This window comes from Rhinopithecus roxellana, chromosome 11 (genome assembly GCF_007565055.1).
Source record: "Rhinopithecus roxellana isolate Shanxi Qingling chromosome 11, ASM756505v1, whole genome shotgun sequence".
Classification (NCBI taxonomy): domain Eukaryota; kingdom Metazoa; phylum Chordata; class Mammalia; order Primates; family Cercopithecidae; genus Rhinopithecus; species Rhinopithecus roxellana.
Window position 1 is genome coordinate 3,183,814 of NC_044559.1, and position 22,515 is coordinate 3,206,328.

At 46.7% G+C, this 22,515-nt stretch overlaps 2 protein-coding genes across 5 annotated transcripts in view; one reads left to right on the top strand and one right to left on the bottom strand.

The window, feature by feature from the left end:
- Positions 1-22,515, bottom strand: part of WDFY4 (WDFY family member 4) — a 300,326-nt gene that overhangs the window by 62,763 nt on the left and 215,048 nt on the right. For all 4 annotated transcript variants that reach the window (XM_030940063.1, XM_030940062.1, XM_010382862.2 and 1 more), the window contains 3 exons: positions 20,091-20,211; positions 17,582-17,667; positions 15,982-16,044 (listed from right to left, as the gene is read on the bottom strand). In XM_030940063.1, the coding sequence (XP_030795923.1) occupies positions 15,982-16,044; positions 17,582-17,667; positions 20,091-20,211 (270 nt within the window). The remainder of the gene's footprint in view (positions 1-15,981; positions 16,045-17,581; positions 17,668-20,090; positions 20,212-22,515) is intronic.
- LRRC18 (leucine rich repeat containing 18) lies at positions 3,279-4,261 on the top strand. The gene has a single exon (XM_030940073.1). The coding sequence runs from the start codon at positions 3,355-3,357 to the stop codon at positions 4,120-4,122; it is 768 nt and encodes a 255-aa protein (XP_030795933.1). The 5' UTR covers positions 3,279-3,354; the 3' UTR covers positions 4,123-4,261.

The following is a 22,515-nucleotide window of genomic DNA, read 5'->3' on the forward strand; positions in this document are numbered from 1 at the left end:
CATTGTTCTCTGGCAGCGTTCATGTTTTTTCTTTAATTTGGAGCAGGTTGATTATGTGTCTGAGTGTGAATTTATCTTGTTTGGAGTTTGCTAAGCTTCCTTCCTGTGCTTGTAATTTTTATGTTTTTCATCGCTGTTGGAAGTTTTCAGCCATTTTTCCTTCAAATGTTTTTCTGCACCACAACTGTTTTTCCACTCTTTCTGAGATACAGGTGTAAGTATAGGTATCAGCAGAGATAGAGATAGAGGCATGTGTCACTTCCTGATGTGAATACCTTCTGAGAAATGCATCCTTGGGTGATTTCATCATTGTGTGAACATCAAAGGGTGCAAACCTAGATGGTATAGCCTACTATAGACCTAGGTAGACTACGTGGTCTAGTCTATTGCTTCCAGGCTACAAACCTGTACAGCATGTTACTGTACTAAACACTATAGGCAATTGTAACACAAGGGTTAGTATTTATGTATCTAAACCTGGAAGAGGTAAAGTAAAATTATAGTATCATAACCTTATGGGACAATTGTCATATATGCAATCTGTCATTGACCAAAACATCATTATGCAGCATATGGCTATACACAGACACACACACAAACACATACACACACACACACACACACACACACACACATTTTTAAAGCAGGACTTTTTACTTTTGAAAAGCACCTAGGTCTATAGTAGGCTATTCCCTTTAGGTTTGTGTAAGTATACTCTTTGATCCCTCAATGAAGAAATCACCTCTGCCTTTAAACAGAGGCAGCTCAGGGCAAGTCCAAAGTTGCTATACAACTTTCGGAATCACTTTTCCTGAATTTCTTCCCCGTTGCAATCTCTCTGAACTCTGTGGCTCTCAGGAGCATCTCTTCTCCCCCCACTTCTTGGTCTTCTGGCTGGATTTTGTTTTCTAAATCCGTTGCACACTTCTTGCAACTGTTTCTGCCTCTAGGGCCAAGTGGCAGTAGGGTAGAGAAAACAAAGCAAGCTCCCCAGCTCTGAGGACCACAGTTTGGTCAAAGACAATGCTTCTCTTCTTCCAGCTTCTAGGTGCCTGCCTGGATGACTCCAGGGACACAGGGTGGCCTGGGATGAGACAGTAGAGAAGCAAGCAAGCAAACAAACAAAAAACAGACCACAAAACAGATTTCCCTTACTGTCTCTGACCTTTAAAAATCCATTTCCTGTTCCTTGGACCAGAAAGAGAGGTTCTTGTTGGAAATCAGAAATCTTTCTGTCCTTATCTGGTGCAAAGTTTTGTGTTCTGGGCTGCCCTTTAGTCCAAAACAAGAGAAATGGTTGAGGGGAGAAAAGGGAGTTCAGGAAACTTGCGGCCAGATTGGTCTTTACTTTGAGTTGTGGATTTCTTCTCCAATCTGCCTGATATCACTTATCTCAGAGTCCCCGGAGTGTGTCTCTCTGCATTGTGCCCAAGGCTTTACTTGCTTTCAGGAGTCTGTGACCAAGTGAGCATACCCAATCTTAACTGGACTTGGATTCTACTTTGTTTTTTAAGCTGCTTTATCCCATCTGGTTTCTCAGAGCTGAATGATATAGACAGTTCCATATTGGTGAACATGGTGCTGGCTCTGGAAACCAGCCAATTATGCCCGAAAATAGGGAGTCCACCATTTTTAGAGACTAGGGTGAGCTTACAAGGCCTGTGTAAATGAACATCAATGCTGCCAAGAGCTAAGAACTGTCATTGGTTTACTGTGGAGACCACTATCTATTCCAGGGGGCTGTGATCCAGCAGGCCTTTCACAGGGTAGGACCCTCTGACCCTTCAGCCGTGAGTGGTGACAGTAGAATTTACAGTAGGTGTGAGACAGGCTTGCACACATTTCCCTTTGACACTGGGTGACGAAAACATATAACTATATCCCCACACAGCCTGATTGCTCAATATTCATGTGCTATATCAACTTGGGTTCTAATAAAAGGTGTAGGTGATGAAGTACAGAGACGGTAGAGCACCTCTCCCTGCCCATCTCTGCAGGGAACAGAGGCAATGCAAGTTTGTGTCTCCCAAGGGCATACTTCTGCCTGGTTTGGAAATCTTGGTACCCCCCAAAAAAAGAAAAAAAAATCAACAAGCAGGAGGCACTGAGTTGTTAAAAAGAAAAGGGGGTCCCAGAACTAAACAGAACAAGAGTTGCATCCTCTTTCTGGCTGCAGACCTTCCTCACTTCTGAGCCTTGGTCTCGCTACAATAGGGGTAATGCTGTGGATCTTGTTGTTGAGGATTAGAAACAATATGTGTGGCGATTTTTAATAACTAACATTAATCAAGCTATTACTATGCACCAGGCACTGTTATAAGTGCTTTATAGTAGATCATTTACCCCCCCTCAGAGCTCTGTAAGGGCGTCTGTTTTCACAAATAAGAAAACACAAGCACAGAGAATTTAAGAAGATTGTGAGTAGAGTAGAGTTGGACTTCTAAGTCAAGCATGCAGAAGACAGAATCCCCATCACATCATATTGACATTCTGCTTCCCCGCACTGAGGCAGTCACGGCCATTTATCAAGTTTCTGCAGAGGAGTTGAAGTCCAGTGTGAAGGATGTGAGAGGAGGAGAGAAGGGGCAGGAGATGGAAAAGACAGCATTCTCCATGAGCTTTGCCAGCACCCTTCATCCCCCTGTGTGCTCATGACGGGGAGCTGTGGTGCTGCTGGGCCCAGCAATAGCACACTCTGATACTCCTGGGCTGAGCAATAGGCTTTTCCACATGGCTACTGTTGCACTGTAGCCAAGGCCTCACTAGTTCCTCTGGGTCCATGAGGTGAAGAGGGATGGGAGCAGTCGGTCTTAGTACCCACCTTATTCTCTAAGATCCAGGCTTATGTTGGCTTGAAAACTCAGTCCCTCCCCCAAGAACCTGTATGATAACTTAAGGAAATCCTAGCTTTAAGCAGGGGTCTAGGAAGGGACAGATATCTAAGGACACACACACACATGACCCTGGGTGGGGGGTACTTGACAGTCTGGGACAGTGGAGAGGATTTATAAGTCAGGGCATGGCACAGCTAGAGGGACATTTAGTGTCCTTCAGGCTGACCCTACACCTCCTATTTTAACATCCAAGAAAATCAAAGTCTGAAGAAGGCACACAGTTTGCTGACAATCTGTGGCTGGGCTGGGTCCACTTTGCCCTGACTTCTCTTCGCAATCCTCTTTCTTGCTTTTTAAACCACTGGAGAGCAAAGCATCATGACGTGGGGGAGCCCAGTGCCCTCTGGCATCTCCTAACCAGATGTTTTCTTATCTTTCAGCAGTTTTTCATGATTTTTCCTCACACTGGTCACTATCCAATCAGAACAACAAACTTCTAACACTCCCTTACTAAAAGAACATGGCTAAGGGCGAGAAAGGCCCCAAAGGCAAGAAGATCACCCTCAAGGTGGCCAAGAATTGCATCAAAATCACTTTTGATGGGAAAAAGCGCCTTGACTTGAGCAAGATGGGAATTACCACCTTCCCTAAGTGTATTCTGCGCCTCAATGACGTGGACGAGCTGGACCTTAGCCGGAATCTGATCAGGAAGATCCCTGACTCCATCTCCAAGTTCCAGAACCTCCGGTGGCTGGACCTGCACAGCAACTACATAGACAAGCTGCCTGAGTCCATTGGGCAGATGACCAGCCTGCTCTACCTCAACGTCAGCAACAACCGGCTGACCAGCAACGGGCTACCCATGGAGCTGAAGCAACTAAAGAACATCCGCACTGTGAACCTAGGCTTGAACCACCTGGACAGCGTGCCCACCACGCTGGGGGCCCTGAAGGAGCTCCATGAGGTAGGGCTCCATGACAACCTACTGAACAACATCCCTGTGAGCATCTCTAAGCTCCCCAAGCTGAAAAAGCTCAACATAAAGCGGAACCCCTTTCCAAAGCCAGACGAGTCGGAAACGTTCATAGACTCCATCAGGAGGCTGGAGAACTTGTATGTGGTGGAGGAGAAGGATCTGTGTGCAGCTTGCCTGAGAAAATGCCAAAACGCCCGGGACAAGCTGAATAGAATCAAGAACATGGCCATGATGACACCAAGAAAGACCATCTTTCCCAATCTGATCTCACCCAATTCCATGGCCAAGGACTCCTGGGAAGACTGGAGGTGACTGGGACCCTGACCCTGAGGCAGAAGGGAAAGAGAGAGGGAGGGAAGAGGGCAGTGGGCTGCATCCACAGGAAACCAAGGGCTCTCCTGTGGCTGCAGCAGCTCTTTCAGCCAAGCCGATAAAACTCCTTTCTTTACTTCCTCAGCACGTGATTGTGTTGATTGAAGGGCTTTTGGTTCCTTGCCATTCCACACATTTCTTCCTCCTCTGCACACACACTCACAAGTACAGGCACAGTGAGTCAGGAAGGGACTGTCCATGTCCATCCTACTCTTACCCCCAGATCTCTCTTGTTTACCGCTGTGGCCTAGGCAGCTAATGCCACCACACACTCCCTATCGCTGGCATTTCAGAACCCACCACCAGCTCCCAAATGCGAAGTTTATTCAGTGGAAATGTTTTGGGTCTGGGCTTCAAAGGCAAGGAATCTCAGAGCATGAGTTTGTAAGAAAGTAGATGAGCACTTGGGTAGGGGACAGAGGTGGGCCACAGAAATGGGCAGGTTTTATTATTAAGGCATCAATAGGCAGATAGCTTCCTGGGCCCAAAGCAATGTTTTCTCTCTGAACTGAGCTTGCACACCTTGCTCTAGGAGCTTTCTTGGCTAAATCTGCAGACCTCTGACTGGCTGTGAATGAATGAAGTTGCACTACCATCCTATTACATTCGGTGTTCTTCCAGACCCTCATGGGAGGAAGGAAAGAATGGTGGCAAGTATGGATTGGTGCATTCAATAAATCAACACCTTACTCGGCAGGGGCCATGTCCCTTGGGGGAAAGCTTGGCTTGCCTGGTGCAAGCTGGTGGAGAGAGTAACTGAAATGAGATGGGGCAGAGCACCATTGTCTGAGGCATTCAGGAGATCCTGGTTGTGGATGTGCAGGGCTGGCCTGGCACAGAGAAAAGCCAAAGATTCTGAGGTTGGACAGATCTAGGTCCATGGCAACTCTGCTTCTGACTTGGCATCCCCTTGGGCACCTAACATAGCTTTGGTTCCCTCACTTGTGAAGTGGAAATAATGCTATACCTAACTCCAAGGGTTCTGTGCCTCTAAAACAGGCAGCACATGGAGAACATACTCAGCAGAAGCCAGTTCTCTTCTAGAACCATAACTTGGTTCATTGCAAAGCTGAAATACTACTTTGAACAGTGGTGCCAGTTGTGCTATATCTTTTGGTAGAAAATGACAGCAACCAAGTCAATCCTCACAATAGCTGAGAACCTTCTCTGGCCTCACTGTGTACCATACTCTCACACCTTCATGTGCATAAAAGAAATGAATCAAGAATGATACCTTGAGGGAGGCTTTTCTCCCCCAGGACTTTCCTATGTTGGTGGCAAGTTTGCTGACTGGATGATGAGAAGCATCAAGAGGCATCCATCAGTGAAGTGGTATTAACTTCTTTCCTCCTCACATTGTCAACCACAGCACACGGCACACTTCATTTCTTCACACCCTGCTGCTTACTTCTTCTCGTAATGCTTAACTACGACAACCCTATCATGTTTCTAAAACCTTGGGAGAGCTAGATTCAAAATTTTCATTTTAGTTTTTCCCTTTATTAAATGTTTTTCATTGTAGAAGTAACAGAACCACAACATACTACTAAATATAGTAGCTTAAAGCATCCATCATTCTACAGTATAAGTCAGCGGCAATGCTGGCAGAGTTCCTTACTAGTTATTTTTCTGTATATATTTTTATACATAGTTAAAATTATAGCATTCCTGTCATTTCTGTCCTGCTTTGAAACCCATGCTGTTACCTGGTATTAATAACCACACTTTAAAACGTCTGCAAGATAGTTATTCTTATAGATATACATAACTATAAGTTACTGTTGTACCTTTAAGTTATTTTCAGGTTTCACTAATGGGAATAGTCTTGTGATGAGAGCCTATATAACTAAAACATTTAAAAATATTTTTAATTATTTCCTTGGCATGGCCTCATTATTGGAAATATTGTGTTAAAGGGTGTGTTTTAACAATAATGTTGATACATGCCATCAAGTAGCTCATAAAAGGTTTACACACATTTATATGTGCCTACCAGTAATGTAGTAGAGAACCCATTTCACGGCATCCTTGCCAGCACTGAGCATTGTCCTTCACATTTTTCTCTTCACCTAATGTCCGAAATGACTCATGAGAACCCCTTCTGAAGCTGAGGGGAGCAACCGTGTCTGAGACATGTGTGATGAGACACCATGCTGTAGGTATAGGAGCCACCGCTAGCCTGCCAGGTCTTGGACATGTCCACAAGGGAGCCAATCTGCTATTTCAGTCACTTCATCTCTGACCCAAAAGGTATAGAATCCATGCAGAGATGTATGATCGAGACAGAGTGCTGGATAGCTACATGAAGACTTTCCATTTCAGTTTTTCTCCCTTCAGACACTTTTTCTTTAGAATTAATTTTCCCTCCTTAGGTATTCAAAAGGTTCAGCAAAGGAGAGAAGTTAAGAGAAACATCAAGGTTACAGATCCCACCTGGTGCCTTAGGGTTTGCCTGTCCACATCCTCCCTTCCCCACTGCAGCACTCTCCTTGCCATACTTGGTCCTCAACACCTTACTTGCTGCCAACTGCTTGGCTGGCCTGACACTCACTCCAGCCTTGCTCTGGGGCTTTATCATGCTTTCCCTCTTATCATACATCTCAGAAAGGAGTTTCAAGTGCATTTAACTTTACCAGGATTGAGACATACCCAGGCAGTGAGCTGGGTTTGCCTCAGTGTGTTCAAGTCAGACACCTCTTTAGCCAAGAAATGCTGGCAGCAGGACGAAGCAGACTAGAGATAGAGACCGGTTAGGAGGCATCTTCTGCATCCTATTTCTTTGTCTGCCAAGGAAAAGGTTTGATGTTGGTGTTCCTTCATGCTCTAAAATACCTCAGTCACCTTTACTTCTTATAAATTGAATTAAGCATAAAGATACTTCATAGGAAAGCCTTGGGGGTTCTCTTTCCTCAAATACAAACAACAACAACAACAACAACAACAAAAACACCCTATTCACACTAACCTGACCATCCTGAAGACCAGGCATGACCTTGGTGAGCTGGTGTGACCTCTGCCTTTGCTGTGTTTTCCTCTGTGGTCTGGAGCAATTGCCTCACTTTCTTTTGTCTCCATCCCCAGAATACGCTCAACATCTTCCTAGCGTAGCTGTGGCAAAAACTTGAAGACTACTCAGCTAACAGAATAAAAGACTCTGAAGAGGAGAAGCCCCTAGTTAGGAGAAGACAGAGTGGCAGGAGAGATGTTCTGGAAACCAGGCTCGCCGGAGCTAGCCAAGTATCCGACTTGCTTCTCAAATTCACTTCACCTCCCTTAGCTTTAGCTCACTTGCATGTGAAAATGACTTTGGGAAATATTTGATGTGGTTTTAAAAATGTATATAGAGGAAAAAATTTAAGAAAATTACAGATTATATATTATAGACAACTAAATATTTAAGACTTTAAGACTTAAAAGGCTTACTGCCTCTACATTTCACTCAGACTAGCACATCTCGATGCCAGTAGACTGTGATGTTTGTGTAGGTATGACATACTGCCATGGTTTGCACATTTGTCCCCTCCAAACCTCATGTTGAGATTTGATCCCCAGTGTTGGAGGTGCAGCCTAATGGAAGGTCATGGGGGTGGATCCCTCATGAATGGCCTGGTGCCATCCTCTTGGTAATGAGTGAGTTCTCACTGTATTAGATCCTGTTGAAAATCGATCGTTAAAAAGAGCTTGGCACATCCCTCTTCTCTCTCTCTCTCTTCTTCTCACCAAGTGATGCCTGCTCCCCTTCGCCTTCCACCATACCTATACCCTAAAGCCCTCACCAGGAGGTGCTGGCACCTATACAGCTTGCAAGAACCATGACCCAAATAAATTTCTTTTCTTTATAAATAGTCTTAAATATTCCTTTATAGCAATGCTAAGACACCTCAACCAACTCCAATTTATACAAAAAGTTATATAGAAAAATATTCTAAAAAATACTATAGATAAGGTAGAATTTTAACAAATCTTTCAGTGGTGCATAGGTAGGCAGGAAAAAGAAAACAGAGAAATGAACAGGAAAAAACAAAAAATAAAAATAAAGTGGCAGACTTGTATTCTAACATTTTGATAATTACAATAAATGTAAATGATCTGCTTTATTTGTAATGACCACAAAATAGAAACAACCAAATGTTGCTCAATGCACAAATTGTTAAACAAACTCTGGTATATTTCTCTCATGCAATACTACTCAGCAATAAAGAGGAACAGACTATTGATACATGCAACAACTTGAATGTATCTCAATGGCACTATTTTCAGCTAAAACAAAAATGCCCATCTCCAAAAGTCACATACTCTATGATTCCATGTATAGAACAGTCTCTAAATGAAAAAATAATAGATATGAAAAACAGATTCATGATTCCCAGGATTTAAGGATGGTGGGGGAAGACAGGGAGGTAGGCATAACTGTAAAGTGGTAGCACAGAGATATCTTTGTGGTGATAAAATAACTGTGTATGTCCATTGTGCAGGTGGTTACCCAAATCTACATATGATACAATGACAAAGAACTAGGCATACACATGTACCAGTGTCAATGTCCTGGTTCTGAAATTGTGCTATAGTTATATAAAATGTAACCATGGTGGGGGGGATATTAAGTGAAAGGATGCACAGAGTCTCTCTGTACTATTTTTGCAGCTGTGAATCAATATTTTGAAATAAAAACAAACAAACAAAAATCTTACAGCCTAGATGCAACAATTAACAGATCCTTATACATCTGCCCAGTGCTGATTTATGAGGCATTATGGCAAGCTTAAAGTGAGAATCTAAAACACCGAGTCAGCCTGGAGATACAATTGAAGCACACAGTAAGGCAATTCAGGCACCTTAACCTCGACTCAGCTGGCTAATCTAAAATTACCCATTGTTGATCTTATTCTTGCAGATTCCTGAAAAAGTTGTTAAAATAAATAGAAACTGCATGAATTCTCTATGCCCCAGGTTTTCTGGAGGTAGCTGGGCACAGGTGGCAATTAGGATGGGAGAAACCTTGAACCAGTGGGTTGCTCATTGCTATTCCTGCGCATTTGCACACCTGTTCCCCACCCCTGGTGGTGTGGGAGTATAAAGGTTGTGGAAGCAATGTGGCTGGGTAGAGTTGGAAGGAAAGAGGGCAGGCTTGCTGCAGTGACTGGGGCTTGCATCAGGCTTTTGCCCTGGGAGGGATCTGAGGTTACGGCTAAGGATACAGCAGAGACGAGGCATGAACCGAGTGCAGCCAGACAAAGATGAACATGGAATGCGGTCAGGGCCAAGGTCTGAGCATGACCTAGGCAGAATGGCCAGGGCTCGGATGCTCATGGCCCACGAAGCCCACCAGTGTGAACAAACTCCTACACGCTGCAGCACTGGCTGTCACTCTCATTTTGAGTCTGCAGCCAGGTGCCATTCGCCTCTGGTCCCAGTGACTCCGGTATAGACACAGGGTATGAGTAGTTTGGTCTCCACAGTTGGCTCCCAGGGCTTCAGTTCAGCAAGAAACCCAAGGACATGCTTCTCTACTCCGTGGTGGAGCCGGCACTACCTTTACCAGTTAAGCAATTGTGTATCTTACAGATCTGTAGCCAACAGCATGAATCTCTAGGGGGCAGGATCGAAGGAGGAGAAATGCTAGGAAGGGGAACTTGAACTTTAGCCTCCCCCCAGCTAACTGTAGTTCCTCTGGAGTGTGGTTAATTTTTCATGGATGCTCATATTCTCATGGGAATCGCATAAGTTCTTATGGTTGTTTTTCTAAATTATTTGTCTTTCATTATTTTTCAGAGAGCATCTCTAAAGGAAACAATAAACAAAATGTTCAAGTGTAAAACTTTGCACCCTCAAAATAAATTTCATTCTAAACATTATATATAAAAAATTTATAGAATTAAGAAATGATTTCAGGAACTGCAAATACCCAGGTACAATCAGGCCCTGAATGTAAGTGCCATCTCACGCCCAAAAGCTTTCTCCAGCCCGGGGACGCTTTTGCCTCAATGACATGGTGGATGTTCCAGTTTAGCCAAAATATGTGCTGAGCCCAAGAGAGATTTGAGAGAAAGAGAATCAGATAGGCATCCTAGCCTTGTATTTCTCTGAGTTTTCTAAACTCTGGGCTCAGTATGAACTGAGGTCATTAGAAAGCAATGTAACTGAGTCAGGTAATGTTAGCTTCCCAAAGAAATGCCTGTACAAAAATAAGTGTGAATGTTAGGCTCCCATTCCTGCAGAGAACTGATGCAGAGAATTAGGTTCCCCAGCACTCTTTTTGTATGTTTTATTAAAAAGGAATTGCCACCTTTGGTACCCATGATCCTTTAGAGAAGAACCAAATTTGATATTCAGCACTAAGAGAAAATATGTTCCAGAAATAAAAAAAAAAGGTTGCAAAAGCCTGTTTCTTATTATATATCCCTGGAAAATAATATAAGCCAACATGATTGTTTGTTTTAGTTTTCTTAGTCTCAGTACAATTAGAGTAACTAAATCACTCCACATGATCACATCTATATTTTTCCCCTTCGAAGGAGTGTTGGCTAATTGTTAAAGGATGGTTGTACCCTGTGTTTAATTTTGAAGCTGTCTGTAGCCCTTTCTGGAAGGGCATGAGTACATTTAAGTGTGAGGATGTGTGTTTATCCACAAGAGCATTCCAGCTAGCTGCCCCCTTCCCCTGCAGTTCCTGCCATCATTTCTCCTTTTCTGATTCATCTTTTTACATCTCAAAGATCCTGCCGGTATTCAACACCACAGAACAGGACTCATCCAACAGCTCCAGCTGGCATATGTTAGAAGGCCCTGTCAGCTTGCAGAACCTTGCACCCCACAGAAGTCTGAAAAGGCTGCCATGCTGTCTTCAAAAGGTTCAGTCCTGTACCATGGGGACAGGATTCATGCAGGCTTTACAAGTATTTTCCACTTGGAATTCAGGCCCAGAGAGCCTCCTTAGTGTGTGTGTGTGTGTGTGTGTGTGTGTGTGTGTGTGTGTATATATGTATATGTATATATATATATATATAGTTATGGAGGCAATCATTGTCACTGAAAGCCTCAGCAAAACTCTGGTACCAAAAGCTCTCATTTCCTGTGCATGTGGGATGGTGTCCAAAGGAGCCACATGAGTCATCGAAAGCTGAAGGTTTAGGACATGAAAATCTGTAGCCTAGGCCAAGGGTCATGGGCCAGTTGAAAACCCTCAGAACGGCACACACACCCCCTTAATAGGTAAGAAGTCCACATTCATTAGAGTGACTAACAAGCAGCTAGGCATTTTTCTTTTTCTTTTTTTCTTTTTCTTTCTTTTTTTTTTTTTTTTTTTTTTGAGATGGAGTCTCGCTCTGTCGCCCAGGCTGGAGTGCAGTGGCCGGATCTCAGCTCACTGCAAGCTCCGCCTCCCGGGTTTACGCCATTCTCCTGCCTCAGCCTCCCAAGTAGCTGGGACTACAGGCGCCCGCCAACTCGCCCGGCTAGTTTTTTGTATTTTTTAGTAGAGACGGGGTTTCGCCGTGTTAGCTAGGTTGGTCTCGATCTCCTGACCTCGCGATCCACCCGTCTCAGCCTCCCAAAGTGCTGGGATTACAGGCTTGAGCCACCGCGCCCGGCCAGCTAGGCATTTTTCAAGACTCATTCTGTGATTATGGCCTCCAGTGATCCAAAAGAAAAATCATCAGCTTCATTCCAGGCATATATCAGTGGCCAGCCAAGCCTTTCTAAGACTGAGGGCCACCACTGCCTTCCCACTCTGGAACTCCTGAAGCCACAATTGAGCTGGCAAGAGAAGGGCTGGAGAGGGGGCCACTCCAACGAGCTGAGAACAAGGAGAGCCACCTGCTTTTATCAATTGTTCTGTTAACATGCCCAAACACACATCAGGTGATTCTAAAACTAGGCAGAAGGATTACAATTTACTGGGCACCTACTATGAGCCCAGGTCAGCTTGATCCTGAAGCCAGCGCTGTTTATTTAGCACAGTCTTGCCACAAGCCCTTGCTGCGTGGGTGGCCTCAGAGCCGAGGGTCAGCACTCTGTGAGGTGTCTGCATGTTGCTGAGGCTCTCCTTCCACGAGCTGAGATGAGCATTCCTCTGGAGCACCATGCACTGTTCCTAGTTGACCCCAGAAGCTTCACCAATGGTCTCCAACCTGGAACTGTGCTGAGACTGTGCCAGGCATGAACCAGCATAACTCTGGAAGACCCTGCTCCAGTGGGATCAGGTAGCCATGATGGCAAAAATAATCACATTGGAAATAAAATCAGAATGGGGCTCAGCTGTACCACAGAAGCAAGGTGGTACACAGGTTGGCATTGCAGGTCATCATCAACCTGGGGATGAGTAACGAGTAATCTCCAGACATTTGACTCATCCACAGAGCATCATCTTCCTCCAACCTGGCAATCATTTCTGAGGGGCCTCTAACTTAGTGGGCACAGCTGGGGGTCAGCTCCTCTTCTGCATTCCTCCCTTTGCCCCTCCTCTACCTGCCCCTCTCTATTTGGAGTAGAAGGTATGTGGAGGAAGGTATGTGTTTCCAGGCAAGGCACCACTAAGATTCTGAGGACAGAAGACAAAGAATGGACAAAGAGCTACCCACAGTCATAGGGACAACTATGTTGTCACTGAGTGACATTACAGAATAGGTTCTTCTAAGGGTGAGCTGCAGAGACAATGAGGCTCAGCGATGTGACGTGTGCCACGGTTGATGCAGCATTGCTCCAGGGAGAGAGAAAACCATCTGCAGTCCTGTGAGCACTGCGGCTCGGAACTTCCCTCTGCGTGGAACTGTGAGTGGCTACCTGCTTTTGCTGACACCCTCAGTGCTCACCCGCTTGTGGATAACAGAACCTTGATTCTCCCAAGGAACCATACTCCCCTCAATTTGGTATGTAGTTGGGTGGGACTGACCCTATCCCCAGAAGCTGGGTGGGTGCATCCCTCTGATCCAGCCAAAGAAAACATTTGATTGGTTCTGGTATGGGCATATAATTAACCTAACTGGGGAAAATGACAGTTCGGGAAGTTTTGCTAAAGTTACCGGGATAGAGCATGTGGTGGGATTCCTGCGTGATTGACTGTCAGTCTGGAGCTGTTGGGGGCATCGGTGCCCCTGTGATGACAACGTCTACTGAGAAATGGAGCCAGACCAAGCAAAATCCTCCCTGAGAGAGGGAGAGCCACCACTTCCTGCAGGCTTACTTGTGCCTAGCGTTCCAGCCATGTCTGGAGCAGGACCATTTTTGACCTTCAGGTAGATGTGATCATGAATCCTCTTTTTTTGCTTCAATTAGTTTGAAATAGCTTTTTACCTTGCACTGAAACACTGCTAAGAAATCCAAGTATGAACATAAAGGCTTATATGAAATATAAATAATATGAGATCAGCAGGGCTGAGATTCAGCAGATATGCACAGTTAGGACTATCCTGTTGTTGAACTATTAAACTATGCCCATTACAGTTGGTAAACAGCCACCCCAACTCCAGTGACCCACTGCTGCCTGGGTCCCCTGGACCATACCCTGGCATGCCTTGCACTTCACCGCAATCTATAAAGGGTAAGTGCCTGACACAATAAGAGCCTCTACTAGCAGCCACTATAATTAGTCTATTGAAGGTCACCAATGACTCTCATGTTACAAAGCTCAATGGTCATTTCTCAGTTCTTATCCCACTTGGCTTATCAACAACACTTGACCACTCCCCCTTGAATCACTCTACCTGGCTTCCAGGACGTCTTCCACACCTATAGTTTCTGCTACCTTTCTGGTTACTCCTTCCCTATCTCTTCAGCTGGCCCTGCCCATGTCCTTATCCTCTAAAGGTTGGTGTGCCCAGGGCACAGTCCTCTGATCTCTTTTCCATGTGCATGCATTCTCATAATCTTGCCCATTCTCATGCCAAAACACTATTCTAAATTTATGTCTCACTTGAACCTCTCTCTTGAACTCCAAATTCATATGCCCAATAGTTCTACAATGCCTTTGAGATGTATGATAAGTATCTCTAAATTCACATGTCTAAATCTGAGCTTCAGATAGCCACAGTGGGCCTACAGCCACTCTTCCTGTGATCATCCCCATTTAATTTTCCAATTGCTGAAGCCTAAATCCTCTGTCTTATCCATAAGTCCTCTCTCACATACATGCACTTCCCACACTTGATTTGTCATCAGATCCCATCAAATATACCTTTAAACATGTCCAAAATGTGATCACATCACATCATCTTTGCTGTCATGTTCCTGATCCAAGCCACCATCGTCTCTCACCTGGATTACTGCAATGGCCTCCAGCAATAGCTTCCTAACTAGTCTCAGCTTCTGCCTTTGACCCACTCCAGTCTATTTTTGGCACAGCAGCCAGAGTGAGTCTTATCAATATGTCAGTTCACATCATCCCTCTGCTTAAACTCCTCCAATGCTTCCCATCTATTTGGAATAAAAGCCGACATGATAATCTTGCACCAACTATCTCCTGTGACCTCCCTCACCTCCACCCCAACTAACTCCCTGCACTCCAATTTTACAGGCCTCAGCCACGCCCTGCTCTTCCCTGGGTCTGACACACTTTTCTCAGTTAATTGCATAACGTGTTTCTCCACTTTTTTTTTTTTTTGACGGAGCCTTACTCTGTTGGCTAGGCTGGAGTGTAGTGGCGCGATCTTGGCTCACTGCAACCTCTGCCTCCTGGGTTCAAGCGATTCTCCCACCTCAGTCTCCCAAGTAGCTGGGATTACAGGCGCCTACCACCATGCTTGGCTAATTTTTTGTGTTTTTGTAGAAATAGGGTTTCACTATGTTGGCCAGGCTGGTCTTGAACTCCTGACCTCATGTGATCTGCCCACGTTGGCCTCCCAAAGTGCTGAGATTATAGGAGTGAGCCACCACACCCGGCCAAGTCTTAATTCACAGGTTGTTTTCTTGATAAGGGCTTTGCTCGCCACCTCATCTAAGCTTTCAATGCCCACCTCTATCTGCTTGGTTTTTTACACTTACACTTATAATTATCTAATATGCTTTATAGTTCACTCATTTATATTGGTTTATGTCTGTCCTCCTCATGAGAATGTGACCTCAATAAGGACAGGGAATTTTTTTTTTCTATTTGCTTATTGCTCTGTCAAGAAGCAAACACCATGTATCACAAGCTATTGATAAATAATTTTGAAGGAATTAGTGAGACCCATTTTATGCTGATTATAAATATCAGCATAAATGTCATTCCTGGGGATACCCTCTTGCTTGGTCCCCACACATTCCTGGAGAAAACCAGCAGCCACCTTCTTCTATTCTCACCCCTGATTGAAATAAAATCTACTGATCCCTAAGTGGCCTTCCAGAGAACTGGGTAGCTGGAAAGGGGACCTGGGGAAGGGACTGCAAGCAAATCATTCACTGGGAGAGACGCCCCATAGCACAGATTTCTACGTTAACATCTGATTTGCACAACATCATGTATGAATTTAGCTGCTAAGCGTTCAGAAACCCTCATCACAGGAGGGACAGCATGGGATTGCTCACACACACTCCACACCTCTGTGCCACCTGCCCAGTCACCAAAGGCAGAGGATGGCTTCCCGCCATTTGGGTCTGAAAAAGCCACAGGGCATGTGGGACTTCAAGTCTATTCCTAGAGGTTAAATTGGCAGAAGGAACTTCAGGAGTAGGATGAAGGATGAACAAGAATAGGAGAGAGAAAAATGAGGGAACCAGTCAGGCATGCTCTCTGCAGGACTTCTTTAGAGTGGGATGAGGCAGAGGAGGAACATCAAAGCCAGGGCAGTGCCATGCCCAGGGAGCATGGCTACTCGCCATTACCTTAGATTGAGGGGGTCCTCCGAGGCAGCTTTCCCCTTCAGGCTGGGTCGGAAAGAGCAGAAGCTACATGAAAAGGGAAGGGATAATTTCATCAGCAGAGTCAAGACCGTTCCACCTGCTGCAGAGGCATTTCCAGAGCCAGGCAGGAATCTGGGCTCATTACTGCTCCCCCAGGCTCCATCCTGCCCCCAAGTCATGAACACCAGGCCTGGGTGTACCTCTGTGGCAACCCTCAGCACTGTCTGGCATTACACACTATTGCCTTAATACCAACAATGACAACAATAAAACAATAATTAGTTAGGCAGTGTGTGTGAGGTACTGCCTCTGGGCCACGCACTTGACAACATTGCCAATGTCAACAACCCTGCTGTACATTCTAGTGTGTTGCCGTGGGGACAAATGCCATCTTAATGCCAGGCTCCTCGAGCCGAGCGGGTAGTGGTTGTGGAGTTTGCATTAGGCCACCTTCACATCCTGAGCTGTGGAGGTGTAAGATTTCTAGATCAACTGTGAAAAACTTTGTTTAATGAACAGAAACCATAGGGGGAAATGAATCAAGTTTAATGGGCTGCATGTCTGCTTGTTTGGTTTGGTCTAAACTAGGCCTTGAAGATAATTTTAGGGGGCAGTCTAGCAGCAGCGTGGAAGAACCACATGGGCAGGCTCACCTGAGTCCAAGGAGGTACGCCTAGAACTAGCACAAAAGCCTCTCTACAGTTGTTTTAATCCATCCTAGCCCTGCCTCTTGGATGCAGTAGCGGGCCCTGAGTGCCAGTTCCACAGGGCCACTAGGAAGGCAGGGCTTGAATTTCTGAGTACAAAATAGGCTCCTAGGCCAGGGGATGTCAAATCTCACCTCAGAACTTCCAGCCCACGGGGAGCAGCACATAACCCTCCCTCTGTTAATCAGCCTCTCTGTGGTCTATCATGATGAGGAACTGACCTTCCTTTCTGTTCTTTCTAGATTCACTACAAACCAATCTACTGATCTATAACTTTAATGGTAATAAAAACAAATAACCATAGTATTAAGAACTTACACACTGGTTTAGATTTCTTAAATTGATCCATCTGGAGAAAGATAAGTTAACTAAAACAGCAGGCTTCTCTCTTTAAGAAAAAAACATGTTCAGTGCACATGTGGGAAATCAGTTGTTTGGAATTCCTTCCAATGAAATACGAAATTGGAGCCACTAAAATTGGCAACTGGGATCAGAAAGAAAGATTAAGCCAAAAAAGTTACTTGGAAAATTAGAAAATAAAGCCAGAACATTCTGGAAGGCCCATTAAACAGCCAGTTCCTTAACTCTGTTGTAGCTGTGTAATTTTTTTTCTCGCTTCCTGTTCTATGCCACTTCAGTTCAGGAAAACGGAGCCTGCTTCCTAGGACTGAAGGAAGGGCCTTCTCTGCCTGTTCCCATATCTCGTCTCATGACTTGGCAGTTCTGCGGGCTAGCAGTGCCTCCCTGGGCCCAGCCTGAGTGGTGCTCACTGTGGGTTGAGAGCACTTTTCCTGAGCACAGAGCTGAGTGTTCTCTGCCCCTCTGCTCTCAATTCAGGATCAGTTTTCTCAAAAGGAGGATTTTCAAGCTCTTACCTTTTAAAGGCCTTACTCCGATCACTGTTGTAGAATACAAGAAACTTGGAATATCCGTTGTGGAAGAAGATCTCCAGGGCCATGTCCTGTGAAGAGAAGCCCCTTTTAATGCTCCTGATATTTTGTGGACTAGAGATGCCCCAGGGTGACAGAGCTGCTGGAAATGGGTCACTGGGGGTTTCTGTGTCAGAAGACCCTTCCTGGGTGGTCCTTTTGAGTTCCCACGGTGGGAAGACCTTGGTGGGAGGGCAGGGGCCCTGACCACAGCTCTGAGTTCCATTGAAGCAGGAAGTAAAAGGCCCACTCCCAGGGCAAGCATGAGGCAGACATGAGAGAAAGCACCCATGCCATCCTCAGACATTTTCACTTCTGAGTTATGGCATGGGTGAGCCAGGAGGTCACCTTACCAGACATACTAGGGAAGCTAGTTCAGTGGGTGCAGCCGGGCAGTATCATGGGTTGACCTATAGACTTAAGCAGCGCAGGGCCCCCTGCCCAGGCCATTTTGATGTGGCCCCACTAGCATAGTAAGGTTTTTGTCAGGGATACTTTCTTAATTCCTAAATCAAATGCACATAGTTATCTTTTCTTTTTTTTTTTTCTCCCATCCTTGTTTCCTCTCTAACTCCCTTCTATTCCAAGCTATGTAAATAATAAACTTGGAATAAGAGATAGAGTGAGTCCCCTATAAGATAAGCCTCAGGGACGAGATGAGACCAAAGAGAAGGAATATCCAGGGCTGAAGGGAGAGTTAGGGAGAGGTGAGACCTGTACATGGAGGGAAGGATGGGGTGGGGTAAGGTTCAGACTCAGAGGTGGGTACTGCACCCAATAACAGAGTCCTGTCCTGTATCCACCTGACTGGAAGTGAGTTCTCAAAGTCCAGTTCGTTAACTCCCTTCTCTCAGAGAGAGAAGGTATCTGCAAGGATGTTGCATACCTCCTCTCCTCTGCTAGTGGACAGGAGACCCTTGGATTTTTTTTCTACAAATAGAAATATAAATAATGTGCAAAACAGGAAGTGAATGCAGAATTTGTGGAGGATACAGCTTGCCCTGGATACCTTGATTGCCAAGCTCTGCCTTTCTCCTGGGAGAATCCAGGGATGGACAAATGGTGGCCTTGCTCAAAAAGCTCTCCCTTTGGCTTCCATCACTTCAGGTGAACCAACCCTCTGGAAACAATCACCATGTACTGGGAGAAAAAGTCCCACTGACTGATACCTATCCGTACATAACATGTAGGGTAGACATATAATCATAGAACCATCAGGGCAGGGCTGCTGCTTCCACTATGCTCTTTCAGCTCCCTCACCCTGCAAAGGCCCTCAGGAAGCCCACGCAAAATGAGAACTAACTGTGTTGTAGGCAAAAGCAGCAGAGGGAGGAAGAGTGCTCATCAGAGGGCTAGAGCAGAGCTGCTGGCAAACCCTTGACAGGAGGGCAGCTGCGGCCTTTCAGAAATTCCCCTATCTTAAAGGCCTCCCTGAGCTTCAGTTTCGGAGAATGATAAAGAGACTTCTTGCAGAAGGGGTCACTGGATGAATCAATGACCCACCTACAGAAAATAGATTTACAAACGAAAAATATCTAGTTCATCTAGACCAAGCACTGCTCTCTTGCTGGCCTTTGGAACTAATAGTGACCCTGCAGAGAGGGTTGGAAGAGAGCCTGCTCCTCCTGTCACGTGGTCCCCAGATCCTCTTTTCTGCCAGCTGCCCTGGAGGCCCACGGGATGGGGATGCAGCTTTGCTATTGCTGAGCTTGGGGTAATGAAGGTAAGATGTGTTTGAGGTCACTGGGGGCCCCTGAAGTTTACCCTACTCCCTTTGCTGCTCAGGTGATGTTTCTAGAAAGTGTGATCCATCTGTGAGGTGGGATGAGAAGTGGAAGATTATGACCAGCTTCTGGCTGAGCTCTTCCTCTGAAAGGAGCCACCATCTCTGTCGCATGCCCTACTAAGCCCTTGAAGGCATAGGTGAGGCACTGAAAGACCCTGGTTGGAGGGGGCAGCTGGGAGATCCCTAAACCACTTGGCCCCAGAAACAGGGCCAAGCAGGAGCTTGGCAATAGGTGAGCACCTTGGGGAGAGAGGGGGAGAGTATGTCAGCAAGGGAGATATTACACCTGTGGAAGGGCAGGGCAGAGGACACTACTCCCAGTCATCAGCTCTACTGGGAGGCAATGCGTCTGTCCTGCCCTGTATTCCTAAATCTCCAAGGCAGCTCTAAGCTATGTCAAGAGCAAAGCAGCGAAGTAGCTGAATCCTAAAAGACACAGTGAAAGGCCCAACAGCCAATAGCAGGGACTGGAGAGAATGGAGCAGAAGTCAGAATTCCCACCTGGGACCATAAGCCCAGGGAACTTGTGGGTGTCTCCTTAAGGGCACTGGGCTGTGCATAAGCACAAAGACGGGTCACAGCGATGTGTCTCTGGATGGATCCTGGACCACCTGTCCCATGGCCCTGCCTCTTGTAGGCCCCAGGTGTGCCAGCACCTGGTGTGCTTACCTGCAGGAGGAAGCGAGCCTGCCGTAGCTCCCGCATGTCAGCGTAGCTGTGGCGCTGGCACGAGTAATGGTCAGTGGACCTGTCTTTGCTGCATAGGTTGAAAATGAACGGATCGCTGATGCTGAAAAGGAAACAGGCATGCAGGGCACATGTTCAGACATCAGAATGAGGACATATGCAGGCTTCTTCCTCTTCCTGCCCTCCACCAGCCCCACTCACATTTCCAAGGACACATCAGAGAGGTGCGGTGGTCACTGCCAACCAGTGTGCTAGCCTTACTCATCTGAGAAATCCTTGTTGAGTGCTTGCCCATGTCAGCTCTGGCACTGGCCACTGACACATGAAAGCTGCCCTGCCCTGGAGGACCAGGGTAGGGTGTCAGCCTCACCAGGCCAGGGGACAGCAAGAAGATGGCACAGTTTCCAGGATGATGCTGACAAAGGGTATGAGGGTAGGGGTGAGAAGTCCCCTGGGTGAGAGGGGGGGCTGGCAGGGAGGGCTTCATGGGTCCTGTGCATGACCATAAACCATGCACAGGAGCCCTGGTGGGTTTCTGTGGCCTCTCTTCCCTGGCTCCCCCATGCCCAGCCTGGCCCTGTGCCAGCTACCTCTGCCCAGGCATGACACTCTCAGCCCCAGGATGTCTGCTCTGCCACACGCCTTAGTCCCTCTGCCCAGGTGTTCTTGTTTTGTATTGAATGACCTATTTCCCTGGCAGGGCTGAGAGGCTGGATGAGGTAACTCAGTCAGGTGTGGCCTGTGGCTACCACAGGGACTGGCAGGACTCAGACCCTTCATAGCAGGATTGGGGAGTACAGAGCACTTGGCAGGGAGGTTCAAGGGAAGCCAGGTGACTGTAAGACTGAATGCAAACCAGTGTTAGGAGGGGTCAGGCACCATAGGGAAGAGGAGGGAGGGGAGCAGAGGAAAGCAGAGAGGCCGCTGGCGAGGCATGAGGACAGCAGCCAGAGCTCATCGGCACAGCACGCCTGCATCCTGAGAGGCTGTCCAGCCTGGCCTGGGTCCTGGGAACCTTCCAGATGAGTTCTCTCCAGAGGTGAGTGAGGCTGTCACTGAGACTGCAGAATGATATCTGGTGTTAAACCAGGAAGCTCTTCAGGACCCTTGGCCTGCCTCGCCCACATTTTTGGCAGCCCTGAGAGCTATCTGGCTCTCAGCTGAGCTGCCCCTAAACGTCTCTGACTCCCAGTGGGGCCATAGTGGTAATTTTCCTTCCTATCCTTGGCTTAGGTCAAACCACATCCCAGGTCAAAGTACTGGTGGGGATGACACAGCCACTCATCTGTGCTCCCAGCATCCATGCTAACATGAACCACAGCAAATATCCTTTGCCCCTTGGCTGTATGTCTGACTGGTCTCTCTCCCTTGCAGACCATACGAAGGCACAGGCCTGAGTTGCTGGGTATACCCTGCCCAGGACAAAGGGGTGCACTGAATTCTGAAGCGATTGCTCAGTCACACAGCACAAACAACTTCCTGAAAGCCAGAGCTTGTTCCGTTTGCAAGACTCAGGCTGGAGACAGAAAGTGTAGCGGGTGCATCTTAAAATTCCCAGGCCAGGCCTTGAGTAGTGAGAAGCAGTCTTGGAGAGCTGGTAAGAGACTCACTCAAAAGGCAGAGAAGGGACCCACGTGTGATGTGGGACCCACCTCCCGGGCACCTGGAGAAACAGAGGTATGCCTCCAGCAGGCATCGGGCAGTCCTGAGATGAGGCCCCTTGGAGAGTTATGAGGGGTGTGCAGGAGGCTTTCCCAGAAAGATCTCAGAGTGACCCCTCCTCCTGGAGAAGCAGAAGAGAGGAGGGGAAAGGGAGGATAATAAACTTGTCCAAATATTTATTCCCAAAGAGAACAATTTGTACACTGGAGATAACTGAAATGCCTTGAGCTAATCATATGAAGCTTTTCATCATCTGGACACATGGGAGCTTGAGAAATAAAGTTGATTTCAGTTATAGACAGTTACATTTCTGAACATCTGGGGCATGCAGTCATCTTAAATTGTGTATACAACCACAACCATTCTGATAAGATGCCAGGACTGAGAAACGAAGGCCTCCCAAGCACGTCAGCCCTCAAGAAGCCTGTGCGCCAACCACAGGCCCAGAGAGCCAAGGGCTGCAAGGGCCCCTGCCCCAAGGCGGTCCTGCCAGCCCCAGCCCAAGGTGGTAGGGAGTGGGTGAGGAAATTGTTTCAGCTTCTCCCATTCCAGCTCCCAGTGTGGTCCCCATGGCCCAGTCTACAATGCAGCCCATGGAGCCTCTGTGCCCCACTTCCTGGGGAAGTTGAGAGAGGCCCAGTAGTCACAGAGGCCCAGAGGGAATTCTCTAGTCTATGGTCAGTGGCAGTCCAGCATGTGCAGCCCTAAGAGCTTGGACTTGTGCTGGGCAGCAGGGAAGCCTGCC